The sequence below is a fragment of the Myxocyprinus asiaticus genome, chromosome 17 (genome assembly GCF_019703515.2).
Source record: "Myxocyprinus asiaticus isolate MX2 ecotype Aquarium Trade chromosome 17, UBuf_Myxa_2, whole genome shotgun sequence".
Lineage (NCBI taxonomy): Eukaryota > Metazoa > Chordata > Actinopteri > Cypriniformes > Catostomidae > Myxocyprinus > Myxocyprinus asiaticus.
Genome location: NC_059360.1, coordinates 49,390,001 through 49,406,346, shown reverse-complemented (window position 1 = coordinate 49,406,346; position 16,346 = coordinate 49,390,001). Strand labels below are relative to the sequence as shown.

At 39.6% G+C, this 16,346-nt stretch overlaps 2 protein-coding genes across 3 annotated transcripts in view; one reads left to right on the top strand and one right to left on the bottom strand.

Moving 5' to 3' along the window:
• Positions 1 to 7,435, top strand: part of LOC127455183 (fibrous sheath-interacting protein 1-like) — a 59,871-nt gene extending 52,436 nt beyond the window's left edge. For both annotated transcript variants that reach the window (XM_051722856.1, XM_051722857.1), the window contains one exon: positions 4,802 to 7,435. In XM_051722856.1, coding sequence (XP_051578816.1) covers positions 4,802 to 5,005 — 204 coding nt within the window. In that variant the 3' untranslated portion in view covers positions 5,006 to 7,435. The remainder of the gene's footprint in view (positions 1 to 4,801) is intronic.
• A 146-nt stretch (positions 7,436 to 7,581) lies between these two features.
• Positions 7,582 to 16,346, bottom strand: part of LOC127455166 (thrombospondin-1-like) — a 10,664-nt gene continuing 1,899 nt past the window's right edge. The window contains exons 5-23 of the mRNA XM_051722813.1: positions 15,757 to 15,849; positions 15,562 to 15,671; positions 15,201 to 15,326; positions 14,490 to 14,586; positions 13,903 to 14,076; positions 13,600 to 13,776; positions 12,664 to 12,837; positions 12,436 to 12,563; positions 12,195 to 12,347; positions 11,881 to 12,099; positions 11,682 to 11,789; positions 10,854 to 11,013; positions 10,627 to 10,745; positions 10,245 to 10,479; positions 9,905 to 10,132; positions 9,549 to 9,820; positions 9,355 to 9,452; positions 9,118 to 9,257; positions 7,582 to 9,012 (exon numbers count right to left, since the gene is read on the bottom strand). Of these exons, the coding sequence (XP_051578773.1) occupies positions 9,005 to 9,012; positions 9,118 to 9,257; positions 9,355 to 9,452; positions 9,549 to 9,820; positions 9,905 to 10,132; positions 10,245 to 10,479; positions 10,627 to 10,745; positions 10,854 to 11,013; positions 11,682 to 11,789; positions 11,881 to 12,099; positions 12,195 to 12,347; positions 12,436 to 12,563; positions 12,664 to 12,837; positions 13,600 to 13,776; positions 13,903 to 14,076; positions 14,490 to 14,586; positions 15,201 to 15,326; positions 15,562 to 15,671; positions 15,757 to 15,849 (2,819 nt within the window). The 3' untranslated portion in view covers positions 7,582 to 9,004. The remainder of the gene's footprint in view (positions 9,013 to 9,117; positions 9,258 to 9,354; positions 9,453 to 9,548; positions 9,821 to 9,904; positions 10,133 to 10,244; positions 10,480 to 10,626; positions 10,746 to 10,853; positions 11,014 to 11,681; positions 11,790 to 11,880; positions 12,100 to 12,194; positions 12,348 to 12,435; positions 12,564 to 12,663; positions 12,838 to 13,599; positions 13,777 to 13,902; positions 14,077 to 14,489; positions 14,587 to 15,200; positions 15,327 to 15,561; positions 15,672 to 15,756; positions 15,850 to 16,346) is intronic.

Here is a 16,346-nt window from a genome sequence, read left to right as displayed (position 1 = left end):
GAAACAAGTCATGAGTATGTAAGTATTTTGAATTGGATTAAACTGAAAAATTAGCTGTAATCAAATGATTGATGATCACTTGTGTGTGACTTTATTTTTTATATTATTTATCTGTATAATTTTTTTCAGCATCTGAAGTACCTTATCTTGTTGTGGATGTACCAATATGGATACAGAGAGCTCAATAAAATAATCAAATTATATTTTGGTTTCATTTGAGAGCAAAAAGAAATTTGTTGATTGTGTAATAGGCACATCATATCGGAATATCAATCGCAGGCCCCTAAATCTAATCATACTGTGGCAAACTTTGAAGAATCGATTCACGATCGTATCGTGATGAAATGTCCGATTTACACACCTAGTGCCCATACCGAAAATGTAGATTCTTGCATTGTTGTGCCATATGTAGTGACAGTTATCCTAGAGCTGTTTGTCCCCGTTCAAAGCTCCTCCCAAACCTTCATAAAGATGAATAAACACCCTTCTACACCTATCAACGTCCAAGAACTCTCTAAGAATTTATCCCACCATCCTAATTCGATGTTTTGTTAACTTCCTTTATTACTAGTCACATTCAAGTATTTTTAGCTGGGCCCCTCCTCCACCTACATGTGCAAAAACCTCATGTCAGCATTAAAAGAACCGGATGTAGTCAATACATGAATACAAAAGAATTAGCCAAAGGGTATTTGATCGGCCCCTTTCGCTTCTCTCCTTTTCCCTCTTTCCGCATTAACCCCATAGGTATAGCCACCAGAAACTACTCGGGCAAGAAAAGGATAATTATCGACCTGTCCTCCCCGCATAATAGCTCAACCTCCAGCATTAACAGCTTTATTCCTGAAGACATTTTCTGTATGTCCTACGCCTCAGTTGACCATGCTATTCATTTCATTAAAACTCCGGGTAAAGGCGCTTGGCTAGGCAAAGCCGACATTACTGATGCCTTCAAAATTATGCCACTCCACCCTTCAGAATGGCACCTGTTCGGTCTTAGATGGAGATCTAAAATTTATTTTTATGTGCGCTTAACTTTCGGCTGCCAAAGTAGCCTCTCTGAAGTGCTGTGCTGGATTTTTCTAAATATTCACCAGCTTCCCTTCATCCTCCACCTTTTAGATGATTTCCTAGTAGTTTATTTCCATTACTCCCCTCCAGACTGCAGTATTTCTAAACTCAAGGAACTTTTCTCTAACCTCAACATCCCCTTTTCGGCAGAGAAAACTATCGGTCCGCCTCCCTCGAATTTTTGGGCATCACCTTAGATAGCGAAGCTATGCAAGCTTCTCTCCCTGTCGAGAAGCTCAACTGCATTCGACAAATCCTGTCGTCTCTTGAATCGGCTATATCTATTTCTAAATTAGATTTACTGTCCCTGCTAGGACACCTCAATTTCGCCATGTGCATCATTCCCCAGGGTCGCACATTTATTTCTAGACTACTAGATCTGTCAAAAACCGTTCCTAATCTCAACGATACTATCGCACTAGACGAAGGCTGCCTGTCTGATTTTTGTTTTTGGACTCGCCTATTAAACAAATGGAACGGGATTTAGTTTTTCTATCAAAAAAACTTTGAAACCTCCACCTCACTACAGTTCTTCACCAACGCAGCCCCTTCCGTCGGGTTTGGTGGAATTTTCGGTAATCAGTGGTTCGCCGACAAATGGCCCCATGAGATTCTCAGCATACCTTCTGATATAAAATGTACAGCACTTTTCGATATCTACCCCATAGTTATAGCATGTATGCTTGGGGGCGATAAATGGTGCCGCAAAAAGATTACTGTTCTATGCGATAACCAAGCAGCAGTTAATATCATCAATAAAGGCTGGTCAGCAGTTCCTTTTATCAATCATTTAACTAGGATTTGTGTCACAATTTTTATTCTCAAAGCTATATACATTCTAGGTCTCCTCAGTGATAAAACTGATGCTCTCTCCCATTTCAAATTTTAGGATTTCCGAATACTCTGCCCTGACGCCAATCCTTCCGGCCTGACTTGCCCCCCTTACTGCCAAACAGTCCTAGGATAAAATCTCTCTCTTCTTATTTGGAAGCAGGGATTACTTACGACTCTGCCTGGTCATACTTTTCTTTTTTCCGTGCTGCCTTCACTTTTTCTCCTTATACAATAAATTTTGAGGCCCTAAGCACCTTTATAGTTTACTGTGCTAATTCCTGCAAACACCAGCCCTCTTCCATCAAAGTGAATCTAGCAAGTATTCAGTTTTACCTTCGCTGCCCGAATCCCAGTGCACCCAGCCTGATTCATCATCCTTCCATTCGTCTGCTCCTGAATGCTTCTCAAAGACTTTTCCAGGAACCAAAGATAAACGTTAATCTCTTACCTTACCTCTGTTACACAAAGTACTGCAACGTTTTAGACTCAGGCTTTTCTGTGCCTATACTGACATACTCCTAGAAACAGTCTTTCTCACAGCTTTCTATGGTTTTTAAAGGTGCGGGGAATTCACATATAAATCAGTTTTATTTAATCCTACTCACAATCTCACCATGTCAGATATAGTCTTGGATAATCTCCAATTTACCTTACTCCTAAAGCACTCAAAAACTAATCAAACAAAAGTTTCCCCTTTCATTATATCCCAGATTAACTCTCCTTTCTGCCCTCTCTGGTCTATGTCCCGGTTCCTGCAAACATGGCGTTGTACTGCACCTGATGATACTTTGTTCCTCACAGCCAACAGCAACCCAATGACCAGCTCCTGGTTCACCTCCAAGAAGCAGCTGTGCCACCTCTGCGGCCTCAATCCTGAAGCTTACACTCCTCACTCCTTCAGGATCAGTGCAGCCACTACAGCCGCGCCTAAAGTGCCAACTTCTTCCCTCAAAGAAATTGTTTGTCGTTGGTCTTCAGCAGCTTTTGAATGCTATGTCAGACCTAATGTTAAAGACCTTATTAATGCCCAAAAATTAATGAGTTCATAACATGCTTTGTCATTAATACCATGCCAGGTGGTGCTGGATCAAAATTTTGTGTCGTTCTTTCTATGTACTAGCAGCGCGAACGTCCACTGTCTTACCTAATAGGTGCGCTTGGGTCGGGGAGTCCCGAACCTATTATGTAATCAGATCATTAGGGGCCTGGGTAGCTCAGCGAGTAAAGACACTGACTACCACCCCTGGAGTCGCGAGTTTGAATCCAGGGCGTGCTGAGTGCCTTCAGCCAGGTCTCCTAAGCAACCAAATTGGCCCGGTTGCTAGGGAGGGTAGAGTCACATGGGGTAACCTCCTCATGGTCGCTATAATGTGGTTCTCACTCTCGGTGTGGTGCATGGTGAGTTTTGCGTGGATGCCGCAGAGAATAGCGTGAAGCCTCCACACGCGCTATGTCTCCGCGGTAACGCGCTCAACAAGCCACATGATAAGATGCGTGGTTTGACTGTCTCAGACGTGGAGGCAACTGAGATTCGTCCTCCGTCACTACGCCACCACAAGGACTTAGAGCGCATTGGGATTGGGCATTCCAAATTGGGGAGAAAAAGTAAAAAAAAATAATCAGATCATTAGCTTTAATTCCACACACAGTGTTTTATTCCAGAAGCGTTAAGCCATTCGGCAAAGCAGGCCCAGGCACACATAGCTAGTACACACTTGGATGTCATGGCTCCCTGGAGCAGCAGCAGTACACAAGTCTTGGCGGCTAGATCTGCCTCATTTAGTGGCTCAGTGGTTAAGGCTCTGGGTTACTGACCAGAAGGTCAGGGGTTCAAGCCCCAGCACCACCAAGATGCCACTGTTGGGCTCCTGAGCAAGGCCCTTGACCCTATCTTCTCCAGAGGTGCCATATCATGGCTGACCCTGCGCTCTGACCCCAGCTTAACTGGGATATGCAAAAAAAAAAGAAGTCTCACGCTTGCTCAGCAGCAGTGTAGCAGATCTCTTCCGCCAAGACCAAACCTACCTACCTCCCATTAATAAAATGCTGTTTATACCCATTTCGAGAGTTGTCATGACTGAATTAGTTTTTTGCTGGTTTCACATACACTCAATGTCCACCCACGACTTCTGCGCCTGCTGAATTTTGCTGTGCAAAGGTAAATGTGACCGCGCCTTTAGTGTCTATACAGCTAGCGTCTACGTATACTGTTGCACCTATACAGCTGGAGTTCCGCTTACTGCCCCCTGCTGAAAACAGGTGGTACTTCATGCTTGAATTATTCATATGGTAGGAATATTCCTTGTTACGGTCCGGGGACCGTAATATTTTTTTTTAGATAATTAATCGCACTGAATTAACACTTTAAATTGACAGCCCTAGACTAAAGTAATCTTTTTATAATTATAATAAAACATATTGCATTAAATGTTAAATCTGAAGATTGCCGTGCCTTTTATGGAATCAAAACTGAGGTGAGAACAGAATGACAAGGATGTTTTCATGATCCAGGTAAAGTGTCGGTACAGTGACACCTAACAGAATTTTATAGAATTTTTGGTTCTTTGCCACAGTCGCCTTTGTCTTGCTCACTGGGGGGCTAAATTTTAAAACATGATTTTCAATGACGTTTTCCCAATTAAAAACCCAAAGGTGACTTTAGACATTACAGACATTATAACATACTTTTCTGTAAAGCTGCTTTGAAAAGCGCTATACAAATAAAAATGACTTGATTTGACTTCTCTGGTATGAGACCGCTCTGGTCAAGCCCTGTTTTGTCCTTCTCTAGGATTGTGATCTCACCAAAAACCAATGTTTGTTTGTTGAACTCAAACACACTGTAGCTTACTCATCATATGCAGAGTTGATTACAGTGTCATTTCTTTCTTCACAGTCGGTTTGTTTGTCTGATGATCAGTTGAGAAATCTGCTGTTGGAATGTGAGCATGAAATCATAAGATCTTCATCAGAAACTTCATTGAGGATGAACTCTGCTCTGGACGCTCACAGTGTCTCTCTGCTGGTCAGTTCTCCTCGTCTGTCCAGCTCAGATCTGTCAGAACTTCTGCAGGATGCTCGCGGGACTCCAACAACATGAACAAAGTGAGGAAAACACTCCATCACACGGAACAATAATACAAGGACATGCAAAATGAATATGAATATTCTTCTGTTTTATATTTTGCAGTAGTGCATAGTCTCAGCCTGCATTCTTTAAAGTTGCACAATAATATCAGACGGTACTTGACAGTGTGTTTGTGATTTTGGATTGATGTGTGAACCCATATCTGTATCAGAATCAGATGTCTGAACACGACTCAAACTCACACAGTTCTGCTGAAATACAACACAAGAGGAAAAAATAAAATGTTCCTTAAAAAATGAAACCAACATGTCTGTTCCTTTCATGTCATGAGTGTTTGATTAACAAACCAAAAAGTCATTAGAACAGGAGACATCTTTTGAAAGATTAGACGGTCTTCTTTCCAATGCATGTAGACATTATGACCAAAACTGAACAAGTGCTTTGAAATTTACAGATAAATCAGAAGTGTTCTAGTTTGATAATTTATATAAAAAAATTGCACTGCACATATTATTTCAATCAGTAAAAACATCAAACTGATAAAATTGTGTCATATGTTGTTGGAAAGCTCTCAAAGAGTAGAATATAACCAGCCTATTTGTTTTACTCACAGACAAAAATATAGCAAGTAATAGCTAAGTATATATCTTTGACAATTATGTTTGTGTTGGTCATATGCCGCGTTTTTGCTTATAACTTCAAGAAAAATAAACTGAATATAAAATATCACATACCATTATTTAGAGGAGGTGATTATCTTTCAAACGAGTCCACACACAAGATAATCAGATGTATAGATCATTAGATAATCCACATGAAGCACAATGTTACATATGGCCACCAGGAGATGGCGCCAAATACATGACACAGACTCAATGATGACTCAAATGACACAGAATGAAACTCATTCTGTGAAATCTCATTACTAAAATCATGTGTGCATGCTATGCAAACCTTTAGTCATTGTTGTGTTTGCATGTGTAATTAGTTCTTATGTACAAGTATTATGTTTTATTTGTTTGGAGATGTTTTTGGACACTATGATAAATTATTTTTGTAATGTTATAACTTTTGATTGCTTTGTCCTATCAACACAAATGTTTTCTCAGATACAGTTGACATGATTGGAAACAAAACAAAAGCTTTTTCAAAAGTTTTTCAGAGTCGCCATATTTACACGCAGAGATATATAATGTCAAATAAGACAAATAAGAAAAAAAAGTTAATTTTTGGCTAATTTTTTTGTGTTTTTTCAGCAGTTTCTTTGTCTGAGAGTCTCAGAATGTATCATAATCTATATATTTTTTACAATTATTCCAAACACTTGACCCTCCTTGTTTTTTTTTCCCTCTCCAGTAATAAGTCTTTAATTTTGGGTATGCCACTGAAACAGGAAATCTTTATAAACACCTTCAGAGCTTAAAGGGTTAACTATAACCTGAGATAACCAGTCTTATGTTATTGCTGAACCATAGAAAGGGACATTATAAAGAATGGATCCATTTCTCCAACAGATTCCGCAATTCACCATGATGGCTGAAGCAAGAATCACTGTTATTAGTGCTCATACATGAGAATTTGAACCCCAAACAAGCACCAGAATATGTTGCGGGTGTGCTCTTTTGAGCCACAATTAAAATGCAAGCAGGGCGTATGATTGTAAATGTCCCTGTTGTGCAGCAGCACTGCGGTCAATGTGAGAGAGATGTTGATAAATGAGGTGTCGTGTTCATATGGACGTGTCACAGCAACTCCAACATTCCCAACATTCTTGACCTTGAAGGTGAGTCGAGTGTTTACTGACAAAAGAACCAAAGATTTCATTTAAAAGAACTTCATTTAAGATAATATAGATTTTCCTAAAGCAAATGTTGATCATATCAGATTTTATTGTATTAGTAAGTGATTCATTCAAATAGTTGTGAGGACAAGGACAAAAACTTGTTATTGATATTGAGTAGTTTTCTGAGTGGATTTATATAGTCTATACTCTTGAAATTAAGTTTTCCGCTTCTCTATTTCGACTGAACACACAGTGTACAAAAAGCAGTGTTGGGTAAGTTACTTAAAAATAGTAATCCACCTCAAATACCTAATTATTTTTCTGAAATTGTATTCAGATTACTTTACTAGTTACTTTATTGAAAAAGTAATCACAATACTAATTACTTTACTTTTAAGTTACTTTCTTAAACACTTTTCCGCTCAACAAATTCAAAATAATGTCTATCTTTCTTGTTCATTGTTACACAAGTCATACACTCAGCACCTCACATTTCTATTTCACAATGACTCGTTACAGGGCCATAATTCATGTATTCGACATAAATAATATATTAAAAATAAACTTAATCCTATAATGTACTTAAAAGTAATTAAATTAATTGAAAGTCAGTAACTGTAATCGAATTACAAGAATTTAAAATGTAATGTATTACACTACTTCTGAATATCAAGTAATTAGATTACAGTAACTAATTACTTTGTAATTGGATTACACCCAGCACTGGTCAGGGGAACGTTATAGAAACGTGATTTGAGCTGATAAATTGGACCTCATCATTTCAGTCTCAATAAAAACAAAAGCATTTCATGTATCAGAATTATTTATTGTTCATGTGACTTTAAAAATGATATGAATAGAACAGCATTGTAGTGTGTAAAACTAGTAACAATATTGACATTGAAGCATCCTTTATATAAAAAAGAAAAAAAAACATCGAAACATCCATGTGTCAGTGTGCAAACAGTTTATACAAACACTTTCAATGTCAGGTTACATTTCCTTATAAATTATTTAAATAGCATATATCTACACATATGACATTATTTAAAAAAAATTACCAATAACTTAAAAAAAAGTCATCATTCATCCTTAAGGCACAAAATATTTATATAAACAACTTTCCATTCACGTTTCACTGGGGCATCCCATCCAAAAAACAAAAAGGATTTTGTATTATTTACAGCATTAAATGCAAGTTTTACTACATACAGTAGCCCAAAAAAAACAAACAAAACTGAATTATTAATGGCAAAAAGATAATTTTTCTTTGTTGATTTCAATTGTACAAAAGTGAGGTAATATTTGTTTATAAACATACATTGTTGTTCATATTCATTCATCGCTGTTACACCTGAACTGAAGGAAACTCTCTCTTAAAGATCCAGTTTTTCTGTTTGTTTCCTTTTTTCTTCAGTAATTATTGTCATTGAGATGAGTTGTCATGTATCTGTCTTCTCCACACAATAAACAAGTTAAACACTCATTATCTGTGTTATATCGCAACTTCTTTTTTTAGCAAGCATTTAAATCTGTTCAAAATTATAGTTTGTGAAATCTCATCTGTGTATAAATCTCATTCATGAACTTCCTCCTCGAGTGGCAAGTCACAAAGGTCCTTCTCGCCCTGAGAAATTACTTTAAAACATGTTTGGTTGTCATTGTCAATGAAACCCTGATTTTAAGGCCGCTGAATGAGGGCAGTAACTCAACTTTTGGACAAAATAATGGCCTGAAGTCCTGAAGATCTTAATGACAAATGTCCACACCGAAGTCCACGCATTCACACAAAGTCAAAATGACAGTCCATCTTGTGCATCGTCCCTCAACAGTTCCTCCTGTGGGGTCTCAAACCCACCAGAATCGAGGGAAAGTTTTACTTCAGTTTATGAACAGCTCCTTCTTTTCATGATCAAAGTCCACAGCAGATCTGAGGCATCATTATAAAAGAACTCTTCCCTTTACATTATCTCATGGTATGACACAAGAACCTGATCTAACGTTGCTTTCTTGTGGGGAATTGAGGAGATAAATTAGATGAGTGTTGACATGTCTCCATTCTCTACGAGTTCCTGTGGTCCTCAACTAAATGGTTTCAGTACAAGAGTTTTTTGGCTCCTTGATTTTCCCACAGAAGTTTCATAAGCTCAGTCCCAAAACACAAACAACATATTTAAACTATATAACAGATAAATGGCACGTTCTTCAGGAAATCTTTGATGGAGCTGTTATACATCTGGAAGAGAGTCAAATAAACACTCATGAGCATTTTGTGTTAAACAGCAGCTTTTCCAGAACAATATAACAACTAGTTTCTAAAACAGTGACCCAAATATTTTACCTCTGCATTCATATTTGAGGTCAGAGAAGTAAACCATCTCTTGAGAGAAGACAAAGAGACCAAGTCTTCCTCCTGCGTATGTCTTGTCGTAGATACTTCCTGAATCAGCCATGACCTTCTTGCCCTCATACATAATAACTCTAAACATCAATCAAAAGATGAAGAGTGAACAAAACAGTTTTTTTTTTTCAGCTGTTATTAAGTATTGAAGACAATGTGTTGATCATCCACACTTACCTAATGTGTCCAGTTTTGGGTTTGTGGATCAGTTGCCATCTGTAGGCGGTGTAATCCTTCCAGCCGATGTTCTTGGGGTCGTGCCAGAGGGTTCGCACCTGAAATAGCCAACGGTCCAAACAGATGGTCAGCAAGACATTTCAAATGCCAAACTAGATATAGACTTCTCAATCTAGATAGAAGTTGGTACATACTTGTCCCTCAGTGTCTCCAGTGTGCCACAAAGCATTCCTGAGGTGCTCGCCTGGTCCCGTGGTTGAGTTTACTACTTTAATGGACAGGCCAGAGTAACCCTGAGCTTTAGTGGGTGTGTGAGACCAATAAGTTTGTGTGATCTGTTTCCACATCACCACATAGAATCGAGAACTGGACTGGTAGCCAAACACAAAGCCGGCGTAGTCATCGTCACGGTCTGTGTTGATAAAAAACGTGCCACTGAAGTCCACAGCGTTGAACTCATCATAACCTGAAGGGGACAACAGGAAACACATTAAAGATTGGATGATTGGCTGTAGTGAAATATATTCAGCCGGTGTCTTTGAACACTTACCAACAGCAATGCCTGGATCACAGTTGACCGTCTGCAGAAGTTCTTTGCCCTGGTGACGGACAACCCAGTTGGGGTCGATCTGTGAAGTTCCTGTGGGGTCGAGAGGAACCATCTGGAACCTGCGGAAGTCTGTTTCACTGATGGCAAAGTTCTCTGGGCAAACATCGTCGATATCAAGCACATTATCCTGGTCGAAGTCATCCTTGCAAATGTCACCACGGCCATCACCTGGGCAAGGGAAAAGAGATGAATATTCAGTGTGTGGAAGTTCAATTTTTTGGGAAAAAATCTTTAATAAAAAAGCCTGAACTGAAGTCAGCACAAGTGCTCTTGGCCTCACCGTCAGAATCCAGTTGATCTGGGTTGAAGGCAAGTCGACAGTTGTCTTTGTCGTCCGGTACACCATCATTGTCATCGTCATGATCGCAGGCGTCTCCTTTGCCGTCTTTGTCATGGTCAGCCTGGTTGGCATTGGGGATGTAGGGGCAGTTGTCCAAATTGTTTTGATGTCCATCCTCATCAATGTCCTGGTTGCTGTCGCACTTGTCTCCAACATTGTCAGAGTCTGAGTCAATCTGTGGTGTGATATAAATCAATGAAGTTGTTGCATAGGCCTTTCTCTTCAACATTCTCTTGAATAAATCTGTGATATCTTCCATTATACTGTACCTATAACTGAGATTGGAAGTGGCATATTAGACTGATTGGTGAACTAGTCTTACCTGGTCAGGGTTGTGCTCCAATGGACAATTGTCACAGTGGTCACCGACTCCATCTCGATCAGTATCTCTCTGGTCAGTGTTGTACACATATGGGCAGTTGTCTTTCTCATTCAGAATGCCTGGACAACCAATTCACATTGTCATTGGCAACTGCAAACTTACAATGGTTTCCATATTGTTTGTGTTGCCGTTGTTGCATTCTAAAAGATTAATGATGAGTATCTTACCATCGCCATCGATGTCAATGGCACAAGCATCTCCCTCGCCGTTGTTGTCGGTGTCGGTCTGCTCTGGATTACTGTCGTATGGGCAGTTATCACATCGGTCACCGACCTGATCGCGGTCGTGATCATACTGTCTTGGGTTGAAGATGAACGGGCAATTGTCCTGTTTCAAAAAGAGAAGATCCAGTTGTCAACGATGAATCAATTGGCTAAAAATAGAAAACATCTGGAGCCACTTTCTCTCTTACGGCAGAAATGTATATATACTAGGGGTATGCGACAAAGCCATTATCTGTATCTGTATCTTTTGCAATGGCAAAATTATTTGTATCTGTATTCGGATATAACCGGATGTGGGCAGGGCTTAAACTGGAAGTGCGTCAAAACGAATTCATAATTTTTTTAATTTATCCCTGTACTTGTTGTTGGATAATCAGTCTAAAGATTTCTTTTTATTCAGTACAATTTGTTATTCATTCTGAAGTCATTATTCGGCTTTGCGCACATCCCCAATATATACACTTGCACATCATAGCAAACACTAAACAATATTAATATTTGAAGTTATATGCCATGGACATGATGGTTTAGGACACAACTCAAAACGTGACTGTTTGCCCAGTCAATTTTTTTCCCAATGTACAAATTAAATTATGGATGAACAACCAAGAGATCCAGAACTGCTGGACTGAAGCTACCACAGATGCTTTATTTATTTGCAACTGGAAAAGTCTTTGTCTCTTTTGTTTACTCAGTTCTTTCTGTTTTTAGTCAGTAGCACTCTGTGATCTCTATACATTCTCACAGAAGAACAATGTGTTTTCGACATACCCCATCATCAGGGATCCCATCATTGTCATCATCACTATCACAAGCATCACCAGTTCCATCTTTGTCATAGTCTTCTTGACCAGAGTTGGGAAGGTCAGGGCAGTTGTCCTGAAATGTGACATGTTGTGATGAAGAATTTGTAACCTCAATTTTATAATGGGGAGGATCTTAAGTATATGGTAAGGAAATGGTTGTGTACCTTCTTGCAGTGGTAAGTAGCATTTTCCACACAATGGAGATCAGTGTTTGGCCAGCCATCCAGGTCTGGGTCCTCTCCACAGATATAACCATTCCCAGCGTAACCAGGTTTACATTCACAGCGGTACATGATGTCAGAGTATACGCCCAGGTAGATGCAGTTGGCATTCTTATTGCAGTCATGGCTGCCATCCTCACATGGGTTTCTTGGTGTACAGACCTGGGAGAAAGTCATTTTGATTTAGGTTTGTGTTTAAACTTCCACAAAATAGAAAGTGTACAGAATTGGGAAATTGGACAGGAGACTGGTCCCACCTGTTTACTGGCAATGGCCTGCTCTTTTCCCCTGCCAAAGGGCTGTGGTCCAGAATATCGTGGTGGGCAGGGCAGACAGTTGTATCCCGGCTCTGTGTTCTCACACTGATGGACTCCATTGAGAACAAAACAGGCATCAGGAATTTCTTTGCACTGTTGTAATGAAAAGACCATCAAGAACATTCCAAAACACAGATACCTCCATTGAGAAGTGTCTGGGTTTCTTGCATTGCACTCTTACCTCATCAATGTCTTGACAGTTGATTCCATCTCCAGTGAACCCAACCGGACACTCGCCACACTTCCAGGAACCATCAGGGAAGCTAGTGCATTTAGTGCCAGCGAAGCATGGGTTCGAGAGACACCCATCTGTTGATAAATAGCATGGAATGCTATTGTTTAGATAATTTGACAAGAATGACATGAATCTTCAGTTTGATGGTTAATAATGAAACGTTTTATTGCTCACCAATGGGACACGATTGGGCATTGCACAGACGACTTCCTTTCAAGTCACCCAGACAGTCTTTTCCACCATATTTGGGGGTGGGGTTATTGCAGAGACGGTGTCTGCGCTGCAGTCCTCCACCACAAGTGACCGAACAAGAGTCCCATGGTGACCAGGGGCCCCAACCTCCATTCACTGCCACACACAGAAAGAGAGGACTCTACTGTCATTTGAGTTTCAGTGTGGTTCAGGCCAGGACTTTGTGCAGGACATTCAAGTTCTTCCAAACCAGACTTAGTAAGGTTAGAAATAAACTCTATGCATTTTGTATGCTTGCATCTGCATATGCGTTCTTGCATTACAGTGGCGGTAACAAACCTCAGTACTCAAGGGCCAGATAGATTTACTTTCAAAAGTCTGTGCCACTAAATTGGATTTGTTATTATTAATGTAAGTTTCTATAAATATATTGAGCGGCTCAGCAATATTCCCTTCAACTGTTGCTCTGCCGTGACAGTAGTTGACTTGAAATAGAAACTCGGACAGTTCAAACTAAGGTTTGCTATAGTGCCCCTTGGAAACATTGAAAATGCAACGCTTACTTGCGTTGTGTTATGAATTACGGTCTGACACATTCTGGGACTCAACTACGCATGAAATCGAGCTTGCACAGCTTGAAGCACCTGCGTTCATGCGCTCAGAGTATGTTTGAGTCTTTAATAATTTAATTATGGATCTCCCTGTGCACACAGGATCATTGTCATATTGGAACAGAAGAGAGCCTCCACAAACTGTCTATGACAAGATACAATGACTAGAATGTCACTGTATGGTGTAGCATAAAGATTTGTCTTCAGTGGAATTACCAGATTAGTCAAACCATATTATTGGAAGTTGTGTCCACAAACCCACTGTTTAGCATACGCAGTATATTACTTTCCAAAATGACTTGCTCACCTGGGCATGGAGCCATCTGGCATATCTCGGTCTGACGTCCCTCTCCCTGACAATCTCTACCACCCATTTGTGGCGTCGGGGAGTTGCACAGCCGGATACGAGTGATGACGCCCTCGCCACACGTCACTGAACAGGACGACCAGGGCGACCAGTGACTCCAACCGCCATCCTGCTTGACTGCAGAAACGACAGATCAGAATAGACAGTTAAAGATGTGTTTGATGGAAGGAATGTTAAATGACAGTAACTTTTTTGTCATTTATTGACATCAGATCTGTTACAGTAGCTTGTTTTTGAACTCACAGCGTTTGTCACATTCTTGTGTGTAACAGTCTCTCGTCTGAACTGACGTTCCGTCACAGTTGCTGTTGATTCGATCACAAGAGCGTCCACGCTGTTGAATTCCTCTGCCGCAGGTCACCGAACAGTGTGTCCATTCAGACCAGGGTGACCAGCCATCTTCTGCATAATCACTCGCTGGAGGAAGAGGATAAGAGAGAAACTACTCAATAATGGATACTATATGCAGTCATAGTTTGGTATTTTGGGGGCATTTTTCTAACTTTTGGTGCCATTTTGCCTCAAGCCCGACCCTGTTCCAAACCCGTATGACTTTCTTTCATGGAACACAAAAGAAGATGTTAGGTAGAATGTTAACCTCAGTCACCATTCACTTTCATTGTAAAGATACAATGGAAGTGAATGGTGACTGATACTAACATTCTGCCATATGGGTTTGAAACAACATTAGGGTGAGTAAATGATGACAGAATGTTCATCTTTTGAGAATTATCCCTTAAAACTCAGAGGTGACCTTGAGGACAGATAACCCTGAGAAAACAGCCTTTTATCAGTATAATTTGGCTACATTTCAGAAACACTTCACTCACGTGTTCCGCAGCGTGGGCAGCATTCACCATCTGGGACGGTGGCGTTGGCGCAGGGCATGAGCGGGCAAGAGATTTCACGGCACACAGTGGCAGAGTTCTGTAAAATACAGAGGTGGAAAGTAATGAATTACAACTACTCTTGTTACAGTACTTGAGTATATTTTTCAAATTTTTCTACTTTTTTAAGTATAAATAAATAGTAGTACAAAAATGAAGTATTCAACTTCACTACAGTTATTTTTCACCATAATTACAAAGTACAACAACAACAAAAAAAAAACAATATTTTGCCCATGCAACGAGTTCCCGTGTTTTATTAATAATATCTGATATAGTTACAATTACATACATTGCGATCTTTTTTTGACTTTTCATGAACATGATTTTTTTTCCTGCACCATCGCACACAGATGGGCTCTCCGATTCTGTCGATCTGCATCAGTTCGGTATTGTACTCCCGCCTTAAATTCCATAACCATTCACCCTCTTGTTCAAAATAACTGTCCTTGTGGGTAACACTCTCGCTCACGGTACTGTACTGTACTTCCCTGTGCTGCTGTTTATCATATAAACATATGATATTTAAGGAAAGTTGAATTGAAGGGTTCTAAGAGCTGGATACAATGAAGAACTCCAGATGATTGAGCTACACAATATGAGATCTCCACCCCTCTGCTGGCATTACAGCATATCTAAATGTGAGGTTTATACCTGGCATGTGCAGTGGGTGCAGCTGTCCACCGTCCACTCGTCTTTGTCTCTGTAAACGATGCTGTTGTGCAAACAAACTCCTCCATGGATTTTAATTTGGGTCTTGATTAAGTTGTTATCTGCTGTCTGGAGTGACACAAAGAAAATACATTTTGTTCATAATTAGAAAGGACGTTTGAGTTGCATATGCAGTTTTATTTCATGTCCTCTGAGGCTGATGTAAGTCCAGTGACTGAGGAACAAGTGTTTGGCCTCTGAAGAGAATCAGGGTGGAGATACACACACACATCCACACAGAGAGATGCAATAAAGTGGAATAAAAATGAAAGACAGAAAGCACACAGCTGGATTTGATTCTCACCACTTGACGGAGCTCATTTGACAGCTGCTTCACTACCACACCGAGTCCCTTGAGCTCCTTAAACATGCTGGCCAGATCTTCACAGGAGAAACCACAGATGTCCTGCAGATCTGAGGAGCAAAATCATTCAGACATTAATTCACGAGTCCATGAGAAGATCTCAAACACATCTAAGACACATGAGGATGATCTGACCTTTAGACTTGTGTCCAGTGTAATCTGTGCGGATGGCTGGACTCGATCCATTCACAGGATTCTCCAAGGTCATGACATCTGTGATGAAGGTCGCTGTTAGATCACAAACACAACATAAACATTTGAAGTGCATATCTTATTTGTTTGAGATATTTTGGTCACTATAATTTACATATTTCGATTTGTGTTGTTTCTGTGTAAGATTTGATGATTCTAACATTATTCTAACATTATTTAGAAATATGTAGTTATAAAGAATGTGTAGGTGTGTCTAACCCTTATGAAAATGTATTTTACTATAGTAATATTGTAGTAACCATGACTTTAGTAGGGTATAATGGGACAAAGGCACACCTTAAGGAAAATGTAAAAAAAAAAAAAAAAAAAACCTTTATATATATATATATATATATATATATATATATATACATTATTTATTTATTTATTTATTTATTGAATATTGATAGAGGGGGCTTTTACCCCAAATACTATCCTTTCACTTAATGGACAGTTATTAAAAAACTTCTGATTTAATCACGAAGTTTTTGTCTCAAAATAAATGTGATAATTTCAGGGATTCTCATTAGCTA